At 40.3% G+C, this 26,176-nt stretch overlaps 1 protein-coding gene across 2 annotated transcripts; it reads right to left on the bottom strand.

Annotated features, from left to right (window-relative positions):
• Positions 1 to 1,594: 1,594 nt before the first annotated feature.
• LOC121386784 lies at positions 1,595 to 25,903 on the bottom strand. 2 transcript variants are annotated; one of them, XM_041517798.1, is made up of 10 exons: positions 25,725 to 25,903; positions 17,367 to 17,488; positions 14,630 to 14,706; positions 13,320 to 13,520; positions 10,473 to 10,728; positions 7,216 to 7,335; positions 6,180 to 6,262; positions 5,055 to 5,255; positions 3,624 to 3,882; positions 1,595 to 1,990 (listed from the first exon to the last, which is right to left on the bottom strand). In XM_041517798.1, the coding sequence occupies exons 1-10, from the start codon at positions 25,775 to 25,777 to the stop codon at positions 1,917 to 1,919; spliced, it is 1,446 nt and encodes a 481-aa protein (XP_041373732.1). In that variant the 5' UTR covers positions 25,778 to 25,903; the 3' UTR covers positions 1,595 to 1,916. The 2 variants fall into 2 exon arrangements, with proteins under 2 accessions (XP_041373732.1, XP_041373733.1); XM_041517799.1 differs by lacking the exon at positions 25,725 to 25,903 and adding an exon at positions 20,684 to 20,855.
• Between the last annotated feature and the right edge of the window lie 273 nt (positions 25,904 to 26,176).

The raw sequence follows: 26,176 nt of genomic DNA, 5'->3' as shown, positions 1-26,176 counted from the left end.
GCTAGCCAGACATTTGGACGGTTATGATCGCTCTCTCAATAAGAGATAACTGTATAGCTAGCCCGAGTACTCTGCCGTTCGAGAGCTAGACGGACATTTGGACGGTTATGATGGCTCTCTTCCGTCAGAGATCACTGTATAGCTACCCCGAGTACTCTGCCGTTCGAGAGCTAGACGGACATTTGGACAGTTATGATGGCTCTCTGCCGTCAGAGATAACTGTATAGCTAGCCCGAGTACTCTGCCGTTCGAGAGCTAGACGGACATTTGGACGGTTATGTTCGTTCTCTGCTGTCAGAGATCACTGTATAGCTACCCCGAGTACTTTGCCGTTCGAGAGCTAGGCGGACATTTGGACGGTTACGATTACTGTCTTCCGTCAGAGATAACTGTATAGCTAGCCCGAGTGCTTTGCCGTTTGAGAGCTAGACAGACATTTGCATGGTTATGATCGCTCTCTTCCGTCAGAGATCACTGTATAGCTACCCCGAGTACTCTGCCGTTCGAGAGCTAGACGGACATTTGGACGGTTATGATGGCTCTCTGCCGTCAGAGATAACTGTATAGCTATCCCGAGTACTCTGCTGTTCGAGAGCTAGACGGACATTTGGACGGTTATGATCGATCTCTTCCGACAGAGATCACTGTATAGCGAAAACGTGGAATGGCTGACTACCACACGGTAGTGAAAGATTCCCACTTTAATACAACAATAACCCTATGTTTGACGCTAAATATATTTACATTGATCATGTTAGAGTTCACCGATACCAGATATTTTCATAATAACCACTACTACACATACTAAATAAAGAAACCTGACAGCAACCCCTTTCAATAATGTTCTGGTTAAATAGATAGATATAGAAATATCTCTGGCTGAGAGATCGATCATGACCGTCCACATATCCGTCTAGCTCTCGCACGGCAGAGTATTCCTGCTATCCAAACAGTAATAAACTGATTGAGATAATATAACATCCGGGCACAGCGGTTGTTCTTCCGTATGTTGCACAACATGCGCATATAACCTTTCAACAGAATAACGCACGTCCACACGTTTCCCCAGTGTGCACCGACTTTCTGAATCAAAACCATGAGGACGTGGCCAGTGGCATCATCAGACCTCAGTCCCATTGAACATATATGGTATGAAGTTGGGTGACGTGATAACGTGCAAATCTTTAACCGCTGAATATTCGGACACAGTTTGCCAGTTGGTGAACAACATCAAAAAAGAAGTTTGTTTCGTTTAACCACACCACTAGAGCACATTGATTAATTAATTATCACCTATTGGATGTCAAACATTTGGTAATTATGACATGTAGTCGTCAGAAAGAAATGTTTTATTTAACGACGCACTCAACACATTGTATTTACAGTTATATGGCGTCAGACATATGGTTAAGGACCACACAGATATTGAGAGAGGAAACCCGCTGTCGCCACTTCATGGGCTACTCTTTTGGATTAGCAGCAAGGGATCTTTTATATGCACCACCCCACAGACAGGGTATTACATACCACGGCCTTTGATATACCAGTCGTGGTGCACTGGCTGGAACGAGAAATTGTAGTCATGAGAGGAAACCCGCTATATTTTTCCTAATGCGGCATGGGATCATTTATATGCACTTTCTCGCAGACAGGAAAGCACACACCACGGCCTCTGACCAGTTGTGGTGCATTGGTTGGAATGAAAAAAACTCAGTCAGTTGAATCGATCTACTGACGTGGTTCGATCCTACGACGCAAGCATCTCAGTCGAGCACTCAACCAAATGAGATAATCCTGCTCCTCAAAAGGTGGAAAAATAAGTTAACATGTTCGGTCTGACTGAAGGCAGCTCTGTTTCACCAGTAACTATGACACCACAATCACTGTCACCATGGCAATCTCTGTATGTATGGGTGTCATTTCCGTAATGGACACATCTTGTTTATACAACTTCCTTTTGGACAAGTGAAGAAAAATGGCCAGCAAGCTTCTGAAAAGAAAGAATACGTAATAAGAAAACGCCATCAATGTTTTATGTATCATGTAACAGGAAGGAAATGTTTTATTTAGCGACGGTTATATGGCGTGAGACATATGGTTAAGGATCACACAGATATTGCGAGAGGAAACCCGCTGTCGCCACTTCATGGGCTACTCTTTTCGATTAGCAGCAAGGGATCTTTTATATGCACCATCTCACAGACAGGATAATACATACCACGGCACTGGCGTAGGAAACGGGTAGAGGGGCGGGGGGGGGGGGTCAAGGGGGCATATACCCCCACTTTTCAGATATTTTGCTTTATATTTGCTTTATAATATTGTAAAAGTGTGAACATATAAAAATATGTCCCCCCCCCCCCCCCCCCACACACACACTTTTTGACACCTTCCTACGCTCGTGCACGGCCTTTGTTACGCCGATTGTGGAACACTGTAAGATATAACAGAAGGCGAGTAACGACACATTATCAGTGTATTAATGTACAATCGGGAGCGGGGCGTAGCGCGGTCGGTGTGGGATCAAACCCCGTCGGTGGACCCATTGGTCTATTTCTCGTTCCAGCCACTGCACCACGAAGGCCGTGGTATGTGCTATCCTGTCTGTGGGATGGTGCACATAAAAGATCCCTTGCTACTAATGGAACAATATAGCGGGTTTCCTCTCTAAGACTATATGTCAAAATTACCAAATGTTTGACATCCAAAAGCCGATGATTAGTAAATCAATGTGCTCTAGTGGTGTCGTTAAACAGAACAAACTTTTTTTTTGTACAATAGATTCTCTTTTTTGACACCATCTCCATTAATACCGTTACGAGTCCTAATTAAGGCTGGTAGGTACTGGGTTCGCATCCTGGCACTGACACCTACCCAGATTGTAGTGGTAAGGCCACTACACCGACTTCTCTCCCACTAACAACTGACCACTAACCCTCTGTCCTCGCAGAGGTGTGTGCCCAGGGCAGCGTGTTTGAACCTTAATCGGATATAAGCACAAACTTGAAATGAATTAATATAATTATCTTAGAACACAGGCAAAATATGGAGTTGCACCGCCAGTCGTGCGTGTTTCGGTGAGAAAGAAGGAAATGTTTTATTTAACGATGGACTCAACACATTTTATTTATGGTTATATGGCGTCAGACATATGGTTATGGACCACACAGATATAGAGAGAGGAAACCCGCTGTCGCCACTTCATGGGCTACTCTTTTCGATTAGCAGCAAGGGATCTTTTATATGCACCACACCATAGACAGGATAGCACATACCACGGCCTTTGATGTACCAGTCGTGGTGCACTGACTGCGAGAAATAGCCCAATAGGCCCACTGACGAGGATCGACCCTAAACCGACCGCGCATCAAGCGAGCGCTTTACCACTGGGCTACGCCCCGCCCCGGTGTGTAATAAAGCATTATTATACCGCGTGTGGTACCGTAGTATCAGCGTGTGGTATGAACGTGTGGTATCAGCGTGTGGTATGAACGTGTGGTATCAGCGTGTGGTATGAACGTGTGGTATGAGCGTGTGGTATCAGTGTGTGATATGAGCGTGTGGTATGAGCGTGTGGTATCAGTGTGTGGTATATACGAGCGTGTGGTACAGCCGTGTTATACCGTTGTGTATGTGATTCCAGGAAAACTGGTGCCGTGTGGTGATTCCCAGGTACTCGTCGTACGAGTAGCCGTACCACGTGAGCAGCTCCGTGCCGGCCGGGATGCGCCTGAAGCTGTAGTAGTAGCGCAGGCCACGCAGCTGCACGACGTTCAGGTTCTGGCTGTCGATGTAGTCGGCGGTGTTGACGTAGCGCAGCCAGTTGGACCGAGACGGGTCCTTGGCGTCCACCAGGTGTTCACGATCCGTGTTCTCATAAACCTAGGCGAAAATTGTCTTGTTATCAAATCTTTAGTCTTTATTATTATTATAAGTAGTATTACCATCATCATAATCATCATCGTCATTGTCATCGTCACCACCACCATCATCATATTCATCATAATCATCATCATCATCACCACCATCATCATCATCATCATCATCACCATCATCATAATCATCGTCATCGTCGTCATCATCATCATCATCATCATAATCACAATCATCATCAGCAGCAGCAGCAGCATCAAAATCATCATCATCATCATCACCATCATCATAATCATCGTCATCGTCGTCATCATCATCATCATCATCATCATAATCACAATCATCATCAGCAGCAGCAGCAGCAGCATCAAAATCATCATCATCATTATTATCGTCGTCATCATCATCACCAAAATCATCATCATCATCAATTTCATCATTATCATCAATTTCATCATTATCATCAATATCACCACCATCGTCAAATCATCATTATTCAAAATTATCATCATCATAAACATCGTCATCATCATCATCATAAACATTGTCATCACAAGCATCATTGTCATTTGTTACTACATCGACCACCACGATCTTCCAACCAACATCACAGCTATACTAGTTACAGTTGGTTTGCATCAAAAGGGAACCGATGAACAGGCATAAAACTCTACTTTAAAAAAACACAAAAAAACTGTTTTTCTTTACAGCTGCACATTAATAAAAAATTCGGAAAAAAGAAAGAAAGATAGAGACAAAGAAATAGGACAAGAAATACAACAATAAAAATAAGAAATTAGGGCCGGCCATTTTTTCTAGCCAGGGTCCGAATCCTGGAAACACACATTTGTTGCGCCTTACTATATAGAAATGTAGAAATGTTTTATTTAACGACGCACTCAACACATTTTTTTACGGTTATGTGGCGTCGGATACGTTCCTGAGGCAGGACGTAGCCCACTGGTAAAGCGCTCCTTTGATGCGCGATCGGTCTAGGATCGAACCCCGTCTATTTCTTGTTCTAGCCAGTGCACCACGACTGGTATATCAAAGGCCGTGGTGTGTGCTAGCATGTCTGTGGGATGGTACATATAAAATATCCCTTGATTAAAAAAAAGTAGCGGGGTTTTTCTGTAAAAGTATAAATTATGTCAAAATGACAAACTTTTAACTTGTAATACCTTCCACGAATACGTGTTGTCACGTTCTGCGTCGACGTCATAAACGGGAAATCCTTCATACGGGCCGAATCTCGTCCTGCTTGGAATGTCTTCCTCCGCGAACACGCCCAGCCCAGCGCCCTCTATCGTGGAAGTTCTGATTGACAGGCCTGGTGGCAGCGTTCGCTCGGCTCTGTCTTGGATAGACCCGTCCATTGGCAACTAGAACACACAGAGTTATCTTTCTTTGTACTCGTATCTTCATAGTGTTGAAACATAAAGTATACGACGTAGTATAAAATATATTAAAATACTGAATCGTTTTAAATACAATTGTATATCTGAACCCACCCCTCTCTCTCTCTCTTTCTCTCTCTCTCTCTCTCTCTCTCTCTCTCTCTCTCTCTCTCTCTCTCTCTCTCTCTCTCTCTCTCTCTCTCTCTCTCTCTCTCTCTCTCTCTCTCGCTCTCTCTCTTTGTAAAGAATGGTAAAACAGATTCTAAAAAGGGCAATTTGAGTTTCTGAGAGGCAATTTTGTGTTGTATATTTTTGGATGATGACTTTTAAAAACGAGTGTGTGTGTGTAGAGACGTATTGTGGAGTCCCGTGGCCACTATTACGTTTACACCCGCCCTCACGCCTCCAAAACCATAATCGTAATACCGTGTTTGCTGAGACCAATCTGGATGCGCCACTGCTCATGTTAGACTACAAACAGCTGTAGTTTAAAATATCCTGCGACATCTTTAACCAAACATTCCTTTCTTTTCGTGTTTACTGTTAGTAAAAGTAAAGTTTGTTTTATTTAACGACGCCACTAGAGCACAGTGGGTTTTTTTTATCTTATCATCGGCTATTGGACGTCAAACATATGGTCATTCTTACAGTGTTTTTAGAGGAAACCCGCTGTCGCCACATAGGCTACTCTTTTACGATAGGCAGCAATGGATCCTCACAGGCAGGATAGCACAAATCATGGCCTTGCGGAGCACTCACTCAGGGTTTAGAGTCGGTATCTGGATTAAAAATCCCATGCCTCGACTGGGATCCGAACCCAGTACCTACCAGCATGTAGACCGATGACCTAACCACGACGCCACCGAGGCCGGTGTGTTTACTATTAGAATCGTTTAGCCTGACGCTTACTTTGAGATCTCGGACGATGTTGAGCGGTTCAAATATCGGGTAGTCGTAATCCATGTAACCAGCCATCCGCGAATACCCGACAGCTGGAAAAGTGCAAAGTTTGATATGTTTAACGACACCAGTAGAGCACAATCATTTACTAATCTTCGACTATTGAATGTCAAACATTTGGTAATTTTGACATACAATTTTAGAGTTAAAGTTCGTTTGCTTAACAACACCACTAGAGCACACTTACTTATTAATCATCGGCTATTGGATGTCAAACATTTCATAATTTTTGACACGTCTTAGAGATGAAACCCGCTACAGTTTTTCATTAGTAGCAAGGGTTCTTTTATATGTACCATCCCACAGATAGGATAGCCCTGTAACATATATCCAATCCAATAAACAACACGACACCGCCCTGTAACATATATCCAATCCAATAAACAACACGACACCGCCCTGTAACATGTATCCCATCCAATAAACAACACGACACCGCCCTGTAACATATATCCAATCCAATAAACAACACGACACCGCCCTGTAACATATATCCAATCCAATAAACAACACGACACCGCCCTGTAACATGTATCCCATCCAATAAACAACACGACACCGCCCCGTAACATGTATCCAATCCAATAAACAACACGACACCGCCCCGTAACATGTATCCAATCCAATAAACAACACGACACCGCCCTGTAACATGTATCCCACCCCATCACAACCTGGCACCGCCCTGTAACATGTATCCCACCACATCACAACCTGACGCCGCCCTGTAACAGGTATCCCACCACATCACAAACTGACACCACCCTGTAACGTGTCCCACCCCACTCGATCACAAACTGACACCGCCCTGTAACATGTACCCCACCCACCCGATCACAAACTGACACCGCCATGTAACATGTACCCCACCCCATCACAAACTAACACCGCCCTGTAACACGTACCCAACCCCATCACAAAGTGACACCTCCCTGTAACACGTACCCAACCCCATCACAAAGTGACACCTCCCTGTAACACGTACCTTGTTGGTCGCGTAAAAATTGATCCTCCTGTTCCTGTTCGACCACGCCCTCATTGTCGTGACAGATGTCTATCAAACACGATCCTCGTGGACACTGGTAGAAAAACGGCCAGCAGGCTTCTGTAGACAAAACAATGTACAGATTAAAAGAAAGGAATATTCCGTTTGTTGTGTGTGCGTGTTCGTATGTGTGTGTGCGCGCGTGTGTGTGAGAGAGTATGTGTGTGTGTGTACATGCGTGTGTGTGTGTGTGTGTGTGTGTGTGTGTTTTGTGTATGTGTATGTGTATGCGTGCGTGCGAGTGTGTGTGTGTTTGGGCATGTATTTTTGTATTTATTGTTTCTGTGTGTGTCTGTGTTTGTGTATGTATGTGTGTGTGTGTTGTGTGTGTGTGTGTGTGTGTTGTGTGTGTGTGTTGTGTGTGTGTGTACATGCGTGTTTGTGCTCGTGTGTTTTGTATATGTGCGCGTGTCCGTCTTTGTGCGTGTTTTGTGTATGTGTTTACATGCGTGTTTGTATTGGTGTGTGTGCGTGTGTGTGCGTATGTATGTGTGTGTGTTTGTGTGTACATGCGTGTTTGTGTTTGTGTTTGTGTGTGTCTGTGTTTGTGTGTTTTGTGTACATGCGTGTGTGTGTTTGTGTGCGTGTGTGTGTATGTGTTTGTGTCTGTGTGTTTGTGTGTACATGCGTGTTTGTGTGTATGTTTTATGTATGTGTGTGCATGCGTGCGTGTGTGTGTGTGTGTGTTTATATGTGTATGTATGTATATGCGTTTGTGTGTGCGCGCGCTGAAGAGTGAATGAGGTAGTGTATGTGTGTATGTTTGTGTATGTCTGTTCTTTTGTTTTATATTGTTGTGGCTTTTATTGTTTTGAGTTGTTGTTTTGTCTTTTATAAAAGCTGCAATCTGCAGTAATATGTTTATTATAACATTGTGTTTATTACATGACCAGTTATAACATATACCACATAACACATATAGTTTGACTCACTGGGACACGAACATATATAGTTTGACTCACCGGGACACGAACATATTTTGATATTCTTCAGATGCAGGGAGCGGAACGTAGCCCAGTGGTAAAGCGCTCGCTTCATGCTTGGTCGGTTTGGGATCGAACCCCGTCGGTGGACCCATTGGGCTATTTCTCGTTCCAGCCAGTGCACCACGACTTGTATATCAGAGGCCGTGGTATGTGCTATCCTGTCTGTGGGATGGTGCATCTAAAAGATCCCTTGCTACTAATGGAAAAATGTAGCGGGTTTTCTCTCTAAGACTATAATGTCAAAATTACCAAATGTTTGACATCCAATAGTCGATGATTAATAAATCAATATGCTCTAGTGGTGTCGTTAAACAAAACAAACTTTAACTCTAGATGCAGTAACTACTGTAATTCACATACATGTGTATTAACTCGTTATTAAAGTATAACAGCGCGCGACGCTTTCACTGGTCACTATAACATGTTACAAATATCTTAACTCAAAGATCCACCTTACATAGCATGTAGAGGGGGAGAGAGAGAGAGAGAGAGAGAGAGAGAGAGAGAGAGAGAGAGAGAGAGAGAGAGAGAGAGAGAGAGAGAGAGAGAGAGAGAGAGAGAGAGAGAGAGAGAGAGAGACAGACAGACAGACAGATAGACAGACAGACAGGCAGAGACAGTAAGAGACAGACAGACAGAGGCAGACAGAGCGAGAGAGAGAGAGAGAGAGAGAGAGAGAGAGAGAGAGAGAGAGAGAGAGAGAGAGAGAGAGAGATACAGTCAGACAGACAGACATACAGAGAGAGACAGAGAGAAAGATGTAATAGGGTATACAACATGGAAATGAGCCCCTATCAACTGGCTATATAAATTTTCCAAAGTAAATATCGGGTGTTAAAAAGTCCCTTTTTTTTAAGCTGAATAGCGGGAAACGGGTGCAATGCAGAAGATTGATATTTTGCACAAAAGCCGTTTATTATGATGTGTAATGAGTTTCATGTTAACACATGACTTACTTTTAAAATGGCACGCGATACAAATGTAATGTGAAAATATCATTTACAATAAATTATTGAGAACGTATTTATCATTTACTGTCTACTAAAACAATAATCAATTATTGTCCCACCATTTTCTTTTCCGGCAATCCACAGTCTTCTTTTCTGGGATAATAGTACAGTTCTTTATTGATTTCAGTGTTAGTTTTGTTCCCAGAAGAAAATCTCGAAATTTTGCGAGCACAATACACACCTGCAGAAGTAAACAAGTGTATTTATTCCTAGAAGGGGCGAGATTTAGCTCATGTGTTTAAGCGCTCGCTTGAAGCGCTTGCGTCAAGAGTCTAACCACCTCAGTGGATCCGTTGAACTGATTGGGTTCTTTCTCATTCCAACCAGTGCACCACAGCTGGTCAAAGGCCGTGGTATGTGCCTTCCTGTCTGTGGGAAAGTGCATATAAAAGATCCGTTGCTGCGTTAGGAAAAATGTAGCGGGTTTCCTCTGATGACAACAAGTCAGAAATACCAATGTTTGATATCCAATAGCCGATGATTAATTAATTAATCAATGTGCTCTAGCGATGTCGTTAAACAAAAAAAAGGACATATACATGTGTATATATATATGGGCTGTGAGAAAAATACGTAGATGCAAAATCTACTAACTTCGCACTGGTATTGCACTTTTTGACATTACGTTTTGTACCACGTTCCATTAAACTTAAAAGGACATACCCTAGTTTTTAAATACTACGGCGTATTTTTTTTACTATTAGAGCCGTTTTTGATGACTGAAATAATACTTTACTTACATTTTCTTGTTTCTTATATTATTAATTTCAGTACATTCGAAGTGTTTATGGTCATCCTGGTGTTTTTAATATCACAAAATGCATTTCTCATATTTTTAAAAACGCACGTTCGTCTGAGAGGTAACATTGAGTCGAGTTTTAGTCTATTTTTAGAGGGTATTACACCATTTCAAAGTCACAGACTCATATTTCACTCAATTGTAACTTTATCCAAATGTGTTACAGGTTTCTTGATTAACTAAACTTAGAGTTAATTTTCATGGGCTGAAACTAGGGTCTGTCCCTTTAAGTTTAAACGTAATTCATGTATGGAAATGAATATGTTGTCATCAATACATGTACAACATAATAAACTGATTTTGCAAGAATTTCAATCTTCTGCGGTGCATAATATTTTTCACCGTTCTACTTCAAAAAGTGTGATTTGGTGTGTGTTGGTTTAACACCCAGTATAACTATACCGTCAAATTTGATATTCCAGCACCAGCCTGGTCTGTGAATTCCGAGATTTTCCGCGTAATAATCTCCAAACCAGGCAAGTAGTTCCTCCCCAGGCACAACGTCTCTGTACGTGTAGTAATATATGTGGTCGCCATCTTGCCACGTGACCAGGTTCTGCTCAGTGTCGGTTCGCGCTGGATTCACGTATCTCAGCCAGTTGGCCTTCGTTCTGTCCGTTCCGTCCACCCAATACAAGTCCTTTCCGTTCTTCTTTATCTGAAATGGTGACACGGTGAATTCAATATAGCAAAACTCCAAAGGGTTTATTTAGCTCGCTTGAGGTGCTTGCTTCGCAGGATCGAACCACCTCGATGGATCCATTCAACTATTTGTGTTTTTTTCTCGTTCCAACCAGTGCACCACAATTGTTTAAAGTCTGCGGTATGTACTTTCCTGTCTCTGGGGAAAGTGCATATAAAAGATCCCTGCTGCATTAGGAAAAATGTATCGGGTGTCAGAATTACCAAATGTTTGACATCCAATAGCCGATGATTAATTAATTAATGTGCTCTAATGGTGTCGTTAAAGAAAACAACCAAACAACCCATTAACTCTCTACGTGTACTTGTCCCATCTAAAAGCTGCTCGGACCTCCGCAGTATTCTGAAGATGAAAGAACGTATAGCGACACATGTTTAGTATTAATAATAATAATAATAAGATTTTTATTTCAGATCAGAGATCCATAGAACATATTTAAACATCACATACAAAACACATTACATAATATACAGTAGGTTGTGCCAGCGATTTACACATGCAGATTTGACGTACACACTTGTACACCGCAAGTGGGCAAGTAGGTCGTGTGAGGTTGTTTCGATTTTGCTTTTCAGTGAATATGCTGTTGAGCGAAGTAAATCGCCAAAGCTTTTTATTCGATGACCGACAAACATCTTGCTGACACTGTATGGTCGTCGTTGTCCGATCATCCATCGGTATGCATTATTATAACATATGTTAAGATCCTTCATGGTATCCTGTGTAAATTTCATCCAAAATGCACACGGTTTCGTATGTGAAATCTCACATGTTACGCTCAGTGATGTTCACATTTGATGGTAATTATCACGTAAACCAGTGTAAAAGGTTAAAGTTTGTTTTGTTTAACGACACCACTAGAGCACATTGATTAAATTAAATCATAGCTATTGGATGTCAAATATTTGGTCATTTTGACATATAGTCTCAGAGAGGAAACCGGCTACATTTTGTCATAAGTAGCAAGGGATCTTGCATATGCACTTTTCCACAGACAGGAAAGCACATACCACGGACTTTGACCAGTTGTGGTGCACTGATTGAATGACAAACAGCCCAAATGGGCACACCAACGGGGATCGATCCCAAACCGACCACGCATCAAGGGAGCGCTTTTCCACTGGGCTGCGTTCCGCTCCTTAAACCAGTGTAAGTACAAGCCTAAATAATTCCACTTTCAAATACACTGGCATCAAACTGACGTTTGTACTATCTCGAAAAACTTATCAATATACATGTACTTTGATTTGATCGACCGGCCTCGGTGGCGTCGTGGTTAGGCCATCGGTCTACAGGCTGGTAGGCACTGGGCTCAGATCTCCGTAGAGGCATGGGAGTTTTAATCCAGATACCGACTCCAAACCTTGAGTGAGTGCTCCGCAAGGCTCAATGGGTAGATGTAAACCACTTGCAACGACCAGTGATCCATAACTGGATCAACAAAGGCCATGGTTTATACTATCCTGTCTGTGGGAAGCGCAAATAAAAGATCCCTTGCTGCCTGTCGTAAAAGAGTAGCCTATGTGGTGACAGCGGGTTTCCTCTAAAACAGTGTCAGAATGACCATATGTTTGACGTCCAATAGCCGATGATAAGATAAAAAAAAAATCAATGTGCTCTAGTAGCGTCGTTAAATAAAACAAACTTTACTCTTTTTTTTAAATTTGATCGTTGGTATTACAGGATGTAAGCCGAAGCCTGGAACATATTAGCAATTTGGCGATTTTGTTAAGACAATCTGTCAACAAATTCAAGTTCATTTAGCCTAACAGCAAAAATGGCGGAACATCTATTAAACGACAGACGATTTTCGAATGAGCTTTTTAGGCGAATTAGTGATGAAATATAGTCACCAAATTCCAACTTTAATTCACATTTAGCTTAAACCCTGCAAACCCCCAACAACAAAACCCCCTCAACAAAACCCCCTCAATCAAATGTGTTGTTCTCCAGGTCAGGTCACCGGGCTTAACGTGCACATTCAGAGCAAGCTGCTGTAGCGCACTCCTGTTCTGGGTGGAGGTGTCAACACGACACCACTGGGGCTGGGGTGGTTTGGAAAAAGGGGACCGCCCGTGCTTGGCAAGTGCAAGAGAACACTGGCAGCTCGACCAGGGTCGGTAGCGGGGGATTTCGTGGTGCCACTGAATGTTGAATGTCCCTTACGATTGAATCCAAAATATTAAATCTTTTTTTTGCGCAGGTTTCGTGAAGTAATTTGACGCATGATTTTGACTGTGTTGGCGGAATTATATCTCTTTTGTTCTCCTAAATTTACCCAGCTGATTTTTTTCTCGTTCCAACCTGTGTACCACAACTGGACAAACGCCGTGGTATGTGATTTCCTGTCTGTGGGAAAGTGCATATAAAAGTTCCCTTGCTGCGTTAGAAAAAATGTAGCAGGTTTCCTCTGATGACTACATGTCAGAATTACCAAATGTTTGACATTCAATAGCCGATGATTAATTAATCAATGTGCTCCAGTGGTGTCGTTAAACAAAAACAAACAAACCCTTGAAATTAAAGTGTTGTTCTTCTACACTTACCTCCCAGCTGTGAGTGTTGGGACCCGAGGGGCCATACCGCGTGATGATTTCACCTTCGTAAGGGCCAAACCGGGTTCGGCTAGGGAAGAACTGGGTGGTCCACACACCAAGTTTGGCGTTTTTCAAACTGGATTTTCTGAATTCTAAACCTGGAGGTAAGGTTATTTCTGCTCTGTCCTCGTCGGAGCCGTCAGCCGGTATCTTAAACAAACACATAAAAAAACCCAATTAATAATAATAAAGTTTGTTTTGTTTAACGACACCACTAGAGCACATTGATTAATGAATCATCGGCCATTGGATGTCAAACATAGGGTAATTCTCACATTCTGATATACAGAGAAAACCTGCCACATTTTTTCCATTAGTAGCAAGGGATTGTATATATGCACCATCACACAGACAGGATAGCACATACTACAGTCTTTGGTTTACCAGTTATGGTGCACTTGCTGGGACGAGAAATAGCTCAATGAGCCCACTGACGGGGATCGATCCTATAGCGACCGCGCACCAGGCGAGCTCTTTACCACTGAGCTACGTCCCGCCCCTTAATAATAATAATAATAATAATAATAATAATAATAATAATAATAAATTGATTAATTAATCAATTCATTAATTATTAAATAAATAAATAAATAGATTAATTCATTAATAAAATAATAATAATAATAATAATAATAATAATAATAATAATTTAAAAAATGTAAATACGAAAATTATTATTTTATGAGTGGCAGGTAGGAGAAAAACTTTAAACTACATATAAATAGAGGATAATACACGAGTGTCGTTAGATACCATTTATCTCACAACAAGTTGTTTCAATATGTATCTAACGAGCAAAAACGAGTTGTGAGATAAATGGTATCTAACGAACACGAATGTATTATTCTATTTCTTACATATCCCCCAAAACCAGGTTTTAAGCACATTTTAACATCTTTTTCGACTAAAAGTTATTTACAGCCGTTTCACTTGTAGCTAACTTACGGTTATGGTTAAGGACCATACACAGATATTGAGAGAGGAAACCCGCTGTCGCCACTTCATGGGCTACTCTTTTCGATTAGCAGCAAGGGATCTTTTATATGCAACATCCCACAGACAGGATAGTACACATCACGGCCTTTGTTACACCATTTGTGGAACACGGGCTGGAACGAGAAATAGCCCAATAGGTCTACCGACGGGGATCGATCCTAGACCGACCACGCATCAAGCGAACGCTTTACCACTGGGTTACATCCCGCTACTGGATACAGAGACAGCGTGGTGTTATAATATTATCATTATACTGCTCTTACTGGTGTATCGAGGACGATATTTAGAGTGCCCACCACGGGACAGTTGTCTCTCGGTTCATTCTCCACACCCTTGTTACCTGAAAGAGAAGAAAGGTAAAGTCGGCTTTTTTAAAGGGACAGTCCCTAGTGTTTAAACACTACAGTATATATGTTTCACTATTAGACAGGACAGTGCATAACACGGTATTTGATATATCAGTCGTGGGGCACTGGCTGGAACGAGAAAAAGACCAATGGACCTACCGACGGGGATCGATGGCACATCGTCCGCGCATCAAGCGAATGCTTTACCGCTAGGCTACATTCAGCCACCTGGTAGTCAGAGAAGATTAAGAAGACACAAGTGACGTATTTGTTTTATCATCCATTATCAACAATTATCATCCATTATCATTCTTTTCATTTGCGACAGTTGTAAACAATGTCCGTAATGTGGGTTGAATGTCACTTTATCATCCATTAAAGGCTTTTGTCGGAGATATCGCTGGCACTATAAGTTGCGATATTTCCTGCGATATTCTCCTAGGAGATATCGCTTCTTTTGTTACGTCACTGTGTATGTTTCAGCGCTAACCCTATCATTAGTGACGCCACGTCAGATAAAATTAAAGGTATCAACATCCTCGACAAGCCTCGGTTTTCATAACTGATCAACTCATGTTGATAAATGATATTACAAGACAATCGGGCAGTATTCTCTATTTATTATCCATATAGTTCAATATATTCTGTGAAATATAACCAGTATGGCCCACGTATTTCAGAATGATTTCACATACACAACGAATGACATAACTTAATGCGGCTTCCCCAGTGTAAACGCTTATCAAAATGACGCCATTTCGTCGTCTCTTTTTAGTTACATTTGAAACGTTTTGATTTCAGGTATATACTTGACCTGGTAATCGTATCTTACCTAATGGTATTATGTATATACTTGACTTGCTAATATTGACCTAGTAATTGTATTTCACCTACTGATGTCAGGCATACAGTTGACCTGGTAATGGTATCTTGGCTAATGATGTAAGGTATATATTTGACCTGGTAATTGTATCTTACCTAATGATGTCAGGTATATATTTGACCTGGCAATTGTATCTTACTTAATGATGTCAGGTATATACTCGACCTGGTAATTGTATCTTACCTAATGATGTCAGGTATATATTTGACCTGGTAATTGTATCTTACCTAATGATGTCAGGTATATACTTGACCTGGCAATTGTATGTTACCTAATGATGTAAGGTATATACTTGGCCTCGTAATAATATCCTACCTAATGGTATTATTTATATATTTGACTTGCTAGTATTGACCTGGTAATTGTATCTTACTTAATGATGTCAAGTATATACTTGACCTGGCAATTGCATCTTACCTAATGATGTCAGGTATATACACTTGACCTGGTTATTGTATTTCATCTAATGATGTCAGGTATATACTTGACCTGGTAATTGTATCTTACTTAATGATGTAAGGTATATATTTGACCTGGTAATTGTATCTTAACTAATGATGTCAGGTATATAATTGACCTGATAATCGTATCTTGCCTAATGATGTCAGGTATATACTTGACCTGGTTATTGTATTTTACCTAATGTTATTAGGTATATGTATACCTGTTATTTGTATCTTACATTAATATCATGTATATACTTGACCTGGTAATCGTATCTTACCTAATGATGCCAGGTATATACTTGACCTGGTTATTCTATTTTACCTAATGCTATTAGGTATATATATATATATATATATATATATATATATATATATATATATATATATATATATATATATATATACCTGTTATTTGTATCTTACATTAATGATATCAGGTATATACTTGACCTGGTAATATTGACCTGCTGATTGTATCTTACTTAATGATGTGCGGTATATATTTGACCTGGTAACTGTATCTTACCTAATGATGTCAGGTATATACTTGACCTGGTAATTGCAACTTACAAATTATGATGTCAGGTATATAATTGACCTGATAATCGTATCTTGCCTAATGATGCAAGGTATATGCTTGACCTGGTTATTGTATTTCACCTAATGATGTCAGGTATATACTCGACCTGGTAATTATATCTTACCTAATGATGTCAGGTATATACTTGACCTGGTAATTGCATCTTACCTAATGATGTCAAGTATATACTTGACCTGCTGATTGTATCTTACTTAATGATGTGCGGTATATATTTGACCTGGTAACTGTATCTTACCTAATGATGTCAGGTATATACTTGACCTGGTAATTGCAACTTACAAATTATGATGTCAGGTATATAATTGACCTGATAATCGTATCTTGCCTAATGATGCAAGGTATATGCTTGACCTGGTTATTGTATTTCACCTAATGATGTCAGGTACTCGACCTGTAATTATATCTTACCTAATGATGTATACTACTTGACCTGGTAATTGTGATCTTACTTAATGATGTGAGGTAATATACTTGTACCTGGTAATTGTTAATCTTGATGTGTAAGGTATACTTGACCTAATGACTTGACCTGGTAATTGTGTCTTACCTGATGGTGTCAGATATATACTTGACCTGGTAATTGTATTTTACCTAATGATGTCAGGTATATACTTGACCTGGTAATTGTATCTTACCTAATGATGTCAGGTATATACTTGACCTGGTAATTGTATCTTACCTAATGATGTCAGGTATATATTTGACCTGGTAATTGTATCTTACCTAATGGTGTCAGGTATTTTGTTCTGATTTCTTCTGATCCATACCGGTGCTGGCATTTTGAATCGCCTCCCGAACAGTTCGGTTTTGAACACAGTGACGTCACAGAGAGCAGCAGCAGGAGACTACAAATACGTCGGAGATTATATTAATTTATTTTATGTTTGTTTTATTTATGTTCCACAGATGGTGTGTGGTCCTCTAAAAGCTCATACAGACTGTTGCGTCTGATGCTTCTGCGGCTTGCTAAACTGGGCATATACGATTATTTTATTACGGCTGGATACATGCGTTCTGCAGACGCAATCATCGCACGCATCCAGTCTGGACGCTCTCATTGAATTCTCGTTCCAGCCAGTGCACCACGACTGGTATACCAAAGGCCGTGGTATGTACTACCCTGTCTGTGAGATGGTGCATATAAAAGATCCCTTGCTGCTAATTGAAAAGAGTAGCCTATGTAGTGGCGACAGCGGGTTTCCTCTCTCAATATCTCTGTGGTCCCATACCCAAATGTCTGACACCATATAACCGTAAATAAAATGTAAAAATAAAATATAATAAAATAATAATAATGAAAATAAAAATAAAAAATAAAAAAATAAAAAAATTATTATCATCATCATCATCATCACCACCATCATCACCACCATCATCATCATCATCACGACCACCACCATCATCATCATCATCATCATCATCATCATTATAATTATATGACACGTTATGTAAATATACAAAATAAATGAACCTATACATTTAAGATACATTTACATAAGAACCGATAGAGACAGACAAACAGACAAGTGTTAGTTTATAATATTATTGCAATAGTTGATCCCTCATTTTATTTGCTCTTAATAAAAAATGTTCCAAGGTTATTGAGTTCTTTGTTATTTTCTGTGGATATAAGTTTTTTTTTTTATATATATAGACTGACTATAATCAGAATTTAAACATAATATACATGCGACATGGCTACAAGGAAATGTTTCTAGAATATTTACTTGTGTTAAACGAATGCAGCCCACTTCTTTATAATAATTTTTGAAAACATTAATTTATTTGTTTTACAAATAAATGATTCCCATCCCCCCCTGCCTTTCATCTTTAAGAGCAATGTTTTTAAGAAGGTGATTTTTTTTCACTCTCCGACCAGCCTCGGTGGCGTCGTGGTTAGGCCATCGGTCTACAGGCTGGTAGGTACTGATGGAATTTTTAATCCAGATACCGACTCCAAACCCTGAGTGAGTGCTCCGCAAGGCTCAGTGGGTAGGTGTAAACCACTTGCACCGACCAGTGATCCATAGCTGGTTCAAGAAAGGCCATGGTTTGTGCTATCCTGCCTGTGGGAAGCGCAAATAAAAGATCCCTTGCTGCTAATCAGAAAGAGTAGCCCATGAAGTGGCGACAGCGGGTTTCCTCTCAAAATATGTGTGGTCCTTAACCGTATGTCTGACGCCATATAACCGTAAATAAAATGTGTTGAGTGCGTCGTTAAATAAAATTCTTCTTTCTTTCTTTTTTTCTCTCTTATCCATAGTGTTGGAATTGTATTTAACATGTAAAGCCCAGTTCTCACTAGACCGATTTTTTTTGTACAACTGCGGTGCGACTAAAAAATCGTAGAGCCGTGCGATTCCCGTACGAATTACCTAATTGTTTTTTTTCTCGCGCAGTCTCACTTGTGCAACTGCCGTGCGACGGCCTTTCTGCACCGAGCTCGCATACGCTCGCATGAGATTCGCACAGGTTGCACGGCAGTTGCACGGCAGTTGCACGGCAGTCTGATGGATGTCGCACGGGAGTCGCAGGGGGTCCGCTGGGAATCGCACGGCTCGGCTCCCTTCAGACTGCCGTGCGACTCCCGTGTGACCTATCATACTGCCGTGCGACTGCTGTGCAACCCCCATGCGACCAATGCGAACTATGCGAACCATGCGACAGCCTTAACACTGGGCTACGTCTCGTCCCCTAGACGATAATAGAGTCTGATACTTTAACGTCATGACAACACCATGCAGACTGCATGTGAGCGACTTCATTACAGATTGACCGGCCTCGGTGGCGTCGTGGTTAGGCCATCGGTCTACAGGCTGGTAGGTACTGGGTTCGGATCCCAGTCGAGACATGGGTTTTTTAATCCAGATATCGATTCCAAACCCTGAATGAGTGCTCCGCAAGGCTCAATGGGTAGGTGTAAACCACTTGCACCGACCAGTGATCCATAACTGGTTCAACAAAGGCCATGGTTTGTGCTATCCTGCCTGTGGGAAGCGCAAATAAAAGATCCTTGCTGCTAATCGGAAAGAGTAGCCCATGTAGTGGCGACAGCGGGTTTCCTCTCAAAATCTGTGTGGTCCTTAACCATATGTCTGACGCCATATAACTGTAAATAAAATGTGTTGAGTGCGTCGTTAAATAAAACATTTCTTTCTTTCATTAGTGATTGATTTGGAGGTTAGATGTAGCCCAGTGGTAAAGCGTTCGCTTGATGCGCGGTCAGTTTGGGATTGATCCCCATCAGTGGGCCCATTGGGCTATTTCTTGTTCCAGCCAGTGCCCCACAACTGGAACATCAAAGGCCATGGTGTGTGCTATCCTCTCTATAGTATGGTGAATATAAAAGATCTCTTGCTGCTAATCGTAAAGAGTAGCCCATGAAGTGGCGACAGCGGATGTCCTCTCTGAATATCTGTGTTGTCCTTAACCATATGTCCGACGCCATATAACAGTAAATAAAATGTGCTGGACTCTAAAGGTTTGATAAGCACGGATTAGTAGCACGTGCTTGTCCAAACCTACACGAGACACTTCAGTTAAAAAATATATTATTATATTTTAATCTGGGGAAGGCAACTTCTCTCGTTGCCCCCACTAGATGCGGCCCTGCTGTTATTCGACAAGAAGAAGAACGACTAAAATGAATAATACTTAAAGGGACACACCCTAGTTTTTAAAAACTAAGACATATTTTTTACTATTAGAGCCGTTTTTGATAAGTAAAATCATACTTTACTTACATTTTATTGCTTAGTTTATCCATTTCCGTACATTCGAAATTTGTTTGGTCATCCTGGTGTTTTTAATATCACAAAATGCATTTCTCATATTTTTAAAAACGCACGTGCGTCTGAAAAGTAACAAATAAGGAGTCGAGTTTTAGTCTATTTTTAGAGGGTATTTCACCATTTCAAAGTCACAGACTCCTGTTTCACTCAATTGTAACTTTATCCAAATGTGTTACAGGTTTGTAGATTAACTAAACTTAGTGTGCATTTTCATGGGCTGAAACTAGTGTCTGTCCCTTTAACTCTTACGGTTTTACACGCATGGTATTTGGCGCCGACTGCTGAGGTGCACGTTATCCCGTACAACGCTGTGGGCGATGGTACTGAATACTAGTACTGCTGTGTTGAGTTATGTTGTCATAGTAACGTGACTGTCCATGTTTGCTTCTCCCAGTATGCACATCTTAGAACCAAACAAGGCAAAAACCTCAAATAAAGAAAGATTTTAACATAAGGTTGTACTATATTAATTAAAATCCTACAGGCGACAATGTTGACAAATCACATTTGAAGAGGAATTTAGAAGCCACTTTAAAGAATTTGACGTCTAAATTTTTTTTAGATATTCTTTACTCGAACTAATGTACAGCGTAGAAAAAAAAAAAAAAAAAAAAATAAAGGAAAGAAAGAAAGGAAGGAAGGAAAAAAGAAAGAAAGAAAGGACGGAAGGAAGGAAGGAAGGAAGGAAAGAAAGAAAGAAAGAACGAAAGAAAGAAAGAAAGAAAGAAAGAAAGGACGGAAGGAAGGAAGGAAGGAAGGAAGGAAGGAAGGAAGGAAGGAAAGAAAGAAAGAAAGAAAGAAAGAAAGAAAGAAAGAAAGAAAGGAAGAAAGGAAGAAAGGAAGAAAGGAAGGAAGGAAGGAAGGAAAGAAAGAAAGAAAGAAAGAAAGAAAGAAAAAAAGAAAGAAGAAAGAAAGGAAAGAAAGAAAAAATACGGTAAAAAAGAAAAACAAACAATAAAACAACAACCGATAGCCCTAAACCAACCATCAATAAAATAGTTTTACTATACAGGGTCAGTTGAAGAAAAATCTCACTGGCCCTTCTCAAATCAATCTAATTAAAATTAGCTCCAGTATTACATGTGGATCTAACAGCAGCCCGTTGGAGCTCATGTCCAGTTGACCTTTCATTCGACCAATCAAACCTTACTTGCAAAATCTTACCAGTGATTTGAAAATAATTTGAAACTTTCGGGATTATGCCGAGGGTATACGAAGTGATTCGGGTGAATGACGAAGTATGCCGGAAACTAATTGCAATATAAAATTTTATATAAAATTCGTTTCAAGACGAAATAAAAAAACGTGATGGTATAGCCATAAAATCTATTTATACTAGTATACAATCCAGAGTTTATTACTGCACTTTCCCCCCTGTTTTTGCAATGTTGAAATAGACCAACAAGTTCGCCTATTGCATAAATAGTCTCGCGCGATATTTTTAGAATTTGTATACTCCCGAATAACGCTATAAAAGGCGAACTGTAATTGGTTGATATTTAAATTGTTATTTATAGATGAAATGTCACCTGGACATGGGAGTCCACACAATGCTGTTAGATCTACTGGTAGACCCAGTAGAGCTAATGTTAATCAAATTGTTCTCAAATTCAACTAGCCCTCCAAATATCACATTGGAATTTAACTCCACAGCCAAAATCAAAAGTAGAATGTTCTTTGATGAATAATAACCATGTGCTCACTGTATATAGTCCGTTTGCTTCAAACGGAAACCGATTAATTGGCATGTAACTTTATAATGATTAAAGTTTAAATTCATATAAAAAATGTTATTAAGTTTATAAATCCATAACAACACAAATAACACTTTTTAGAAAAAGACATCCAGTATAAATAAAAATGTTAATACAGGGGTGAAGACAAAATGCTAGAACAGCCAAGGTATGCAGCTTGACTTGCATCATCTTTGAAGTAAACAATAAAACAATGCAGTACAAAGAGAATAAAGGTAGAATTGTGCATGCTTTAGTATATTAACTAGTCTGGAGTGGCAGTCATCTTTTTGACGATGCAAGAGGGACGAAATAAATTGAGTAATTGGGTAAAATCGCCAGTAAAGGATTTCCTCGGGACTGGCTGTCCTCCTATAGACAAAGCACACTCACGTGTGCATTTAATTAGGATATTGTAAATGCTACAGTAGTAGGCTACTAATAGAATAAATATGGAAACAAAAATAAATCTGTGACAAAAAAAAAAGGTTTGTTTTTTACCAAAATATACGATGTATTACAAAGCATATAAATTTATTTATTGTTTATTACAGTAATATTTGGACAGTTATGTCATCATGTACGTTTTAGTGTCAATTTAGATCTGATCTGTTCTTAAAACAATACCGACAACAACAATCAATTCACTCACCTTCGGAATAAGCCCTGTAGTAATGGAAAATGTCATTGCTATTTTATATGCGCACATGCGCTCATGTTAATGTGAGCTTAAACTACAAGATAGATTTTGATTTTGTCCCAGAATAATGCAAACTAATTAAATATGATTCCTTTTTACCACAACATTGAATAGCGTTCTTTTTTAACCGGTACCATACTCGCTAGACCCTAAAATCAGTGGTCACCCAACGGACTACCTTAGTAAAATTCTTAGTCGCCCTTAGCCAATAAAGGTCGTCACGGGCGACTGCTAATTTTCAACCCTTGTTTTCATACACGAAAGCAGGTGAATGATTTATTTTGAAAACATTGATAAAGGAATTTAACTTTAATTCGTTATATTTTTAATCCCAATCAACTGCGCGAATACACATTTATTTATCTATCTATCTATCTATCTATCTATCTATCTATCTATCTATCTATCTATCTATCTATATATCTATATATCTATCTAGTCATATATATATATATATATATATATATATATATATATATATATATATATATATATATATATATATATATATATATGACTTTTATGCACTTCTCGTGCGACGTTTGCCCAGAATTATTCATTTCTGAAACTATTTGCAGAACTAACAGTCACCGAATATGCACATTACACCGGATGGTGGTCTATTTCAATTATTGATACGCGAGACATTGTATAAGTTTCATCGGATTATTAATCTGTTTCGCTTATCAGTGCTTCGTGTATGGTCTCACATGAGTATATGGATTTATTTTTAATAAGTTCTTCTGAAAGATATTTTGCTTCAGATTTCATTTTACTCTGGTATACGAGTCGTAGTTAGTTAGTTAGTTAATGTGTGTGTGTGTGTGTGTGTGTGTGTGTGTGAGCAGTGGCGGATCCAGAAAATCCATTTAAGGGGCCCCAAATGACATGAGGCGGAATGCCAATGGAACTTTGGGGGTCGTTTGCAGGGGGATCGTAAAAAAAGAAGAAGAAAAAGAAAGAAAAGAAATATATAATAAAACTGTCGCAACATTTGGGGGGGGGGGGGGGGGGGTGGGGGTGGCAAGTCCCTGCCCCCACTACATCCGCCTCTTGTTAGGGTGTGTGGGGGGAGGGGGAGGAGGTTGTAAATATTGAAAAGTACCTTTTTTCTACCTTGTGAAGACCGTTTTGTAAACAACTTCACAGCACAGGGCACAGGGCACAGGACCACCTCAACCTTCACTCGCGTCTTTACGGCGTCTCTCTCTCTGTGTGTGTGTGTGTGTGTGTGTGTGTGTGTCTCTCTCTCTCTCTCTCTCTCTCTCTCTGTCTCTCTCTCTCTCTCTCTCTCTCTCTCTCTCTCTCTCTCTCTCTCTCTCTCTCTCTCTCTCTGTGTGTGTGTGTGTGTGTGTGTGTGTGTGTGTGTGTGGCACTGGTTCAGTCATATTGAACGTAAGGTTGGCACTGAATTCCACTCAGACTGAGCTTTCACGGCTCAGTTGGGGTGGGTGGGGGTGGCGGGTGTATAATGATAGGCTCAGACTACCAACTGCCACCAGAAGGTTGGCCAACTTTCTGCTGCCACGACTTCTACGACTGTCCAGTTGCTAGTCTGAGCGCTCTTACAACTCGATTATCATGGTATAACCCATTAGTTGTTAATCTGATTTGGGAGTTGGGAAGTTACAACGCAACCGTCGAGTGGGCCAACTTTCTTCTGACAGTTGGTAGTCTGACCTTAGCACAAGACCACTACATTCACCAACAATTATCCACTAACCCACTGTCCTGGAGTTCAAATGAAACAAAATCATCCAAGTAAATAAATAAATTGAATTTAATTAATTAAAGGGACATTCCTGAGTTTGCTGCATTGTAAGATGTTTCCGAAAAATAAAATATGTCTACGATTAAACTTACATATTAAATATATTTTCTTGTTTAGAATATTAGTGTCTCTATATTCAATGTGTTTCTGGTTGTCTTAATATTTGTAAGAAGTGGGCAAATTGTAAAGATCAGTATTAAAACACTTTCTAATTATGTCGGAGTCAAAAAAAAAAAAAATTCATTCATAAGAATATTTGGATTGCCTTTCAACTGGAGTTGTGTGTGTGTGGCCCGCATATCATGCCCCCCCCCCCCCCCCCACCCTCCCCCTGCTTCCGACCCATGTGAGTGCCAGTTAATTTTTGGCAAATGGACAGACATCTGTTGTCCCTAGGCTATATATATCACTGGCAGGGGTTTGTGAGGCGGTGCACGTTTCAGATAACACCCTCCCTTCATCTCTAATGTATATATACGAGCTTTATTAGTCATTGGCACAAACCATAATTTTATATTGTGGGCCCACCCACATCCACACTATCTATGATTCTGTTGCTTCTCTTTTAAGCTTGTCTTGTGCTGAGCTGTTAAACATTCATTCATTCACTCATTCAGGGACATTCCTGAGTTTGCTGCATTGTAAGATGTTTCCGACTAAGAAAATATTTCTACGATTAAACTTACACATTAAATATATATTTTTTGTTTAGAATATCAGTGTTTGTATATACAATGTGTTTCTGGTCGTCTTAATATTTGTAAGAAGCCTAAACTGGATTTCGTCTTCAAATAATTTCGTACGTACGAAAAAAATATATCATAGGAAATAAAATGGAATTTAACCCAGTACAAATATTAGAACGATCAGAAACACGTTTAATACACAGCTACTAATATTGTATGCAGAAAAATATATTTGATATGTAATTACAATCGTTAAAAAGTATCTTGTTAGTCGATAACATCTTAAACATTGCAGCAAACTCAGGAATGTCCCTTTAATGGAGACTCCCCCACCCCACACCATCTTGCGCTAGTGTTAATAGTAAGATATAATACAACACCGAGCTGTAAACATACTCACCAAAGAAAGTGAAAAGAATCGCCTGTCACGGGTGAGCGACGACAGAACACCATCACCGCCAACACACACCCTGTGGCAGCTAGTACGCACCGCTCCTCCAGAAGACAGCTGCAGGTGGATTAGTGCTGGGGTGACGTTGACCCGCCATTCGTGTTTTCTGTTTGGCAGAGAGACAAACTCGTCTGATGCTCTCTCTGTCTGTGAACGCAGAATGATGGATTCGCCTGCACAAATTGAAAGCAGCGAGCGACTTTTTGTGTGTGTTTGGATTTTTATTTGTGGAGTGTAACCAGCTAGATGTGTCGGTCACGTGACCCGTGTTGCGAGCGAGACGCGATTTGTGTGGAAGCAAACAAATGAAATACCCGTGTCACTGGGAAAGTCTCAGTCCGTGTAGTCGCAGTTTTGTGGTGAATAGTTTCCACGGAATCATCCCACTATCCCTGATTTCA

Source organism: Gigantopelta aegis, chromosome 12, assembly GCF_016097555.1.
Source record: "Gigantopelta aegis isolate Gae_Host chromosome 12, Gae_host_genome, whole genome shotgun sequence".
In the NCBI taxonomy this organism is placed as follows: domain Eukaryota; kingdom Metazoa; phylum Mollusca; class Gastropoda; order Neomphalida; family Peltospiridae; genus Gigantopelta; species Gigantopelta aegis.
Note: the sequence above shows the minus strand (reverse complement) of the source record. Positions and strands in the feature narration are given on the sequence as shown.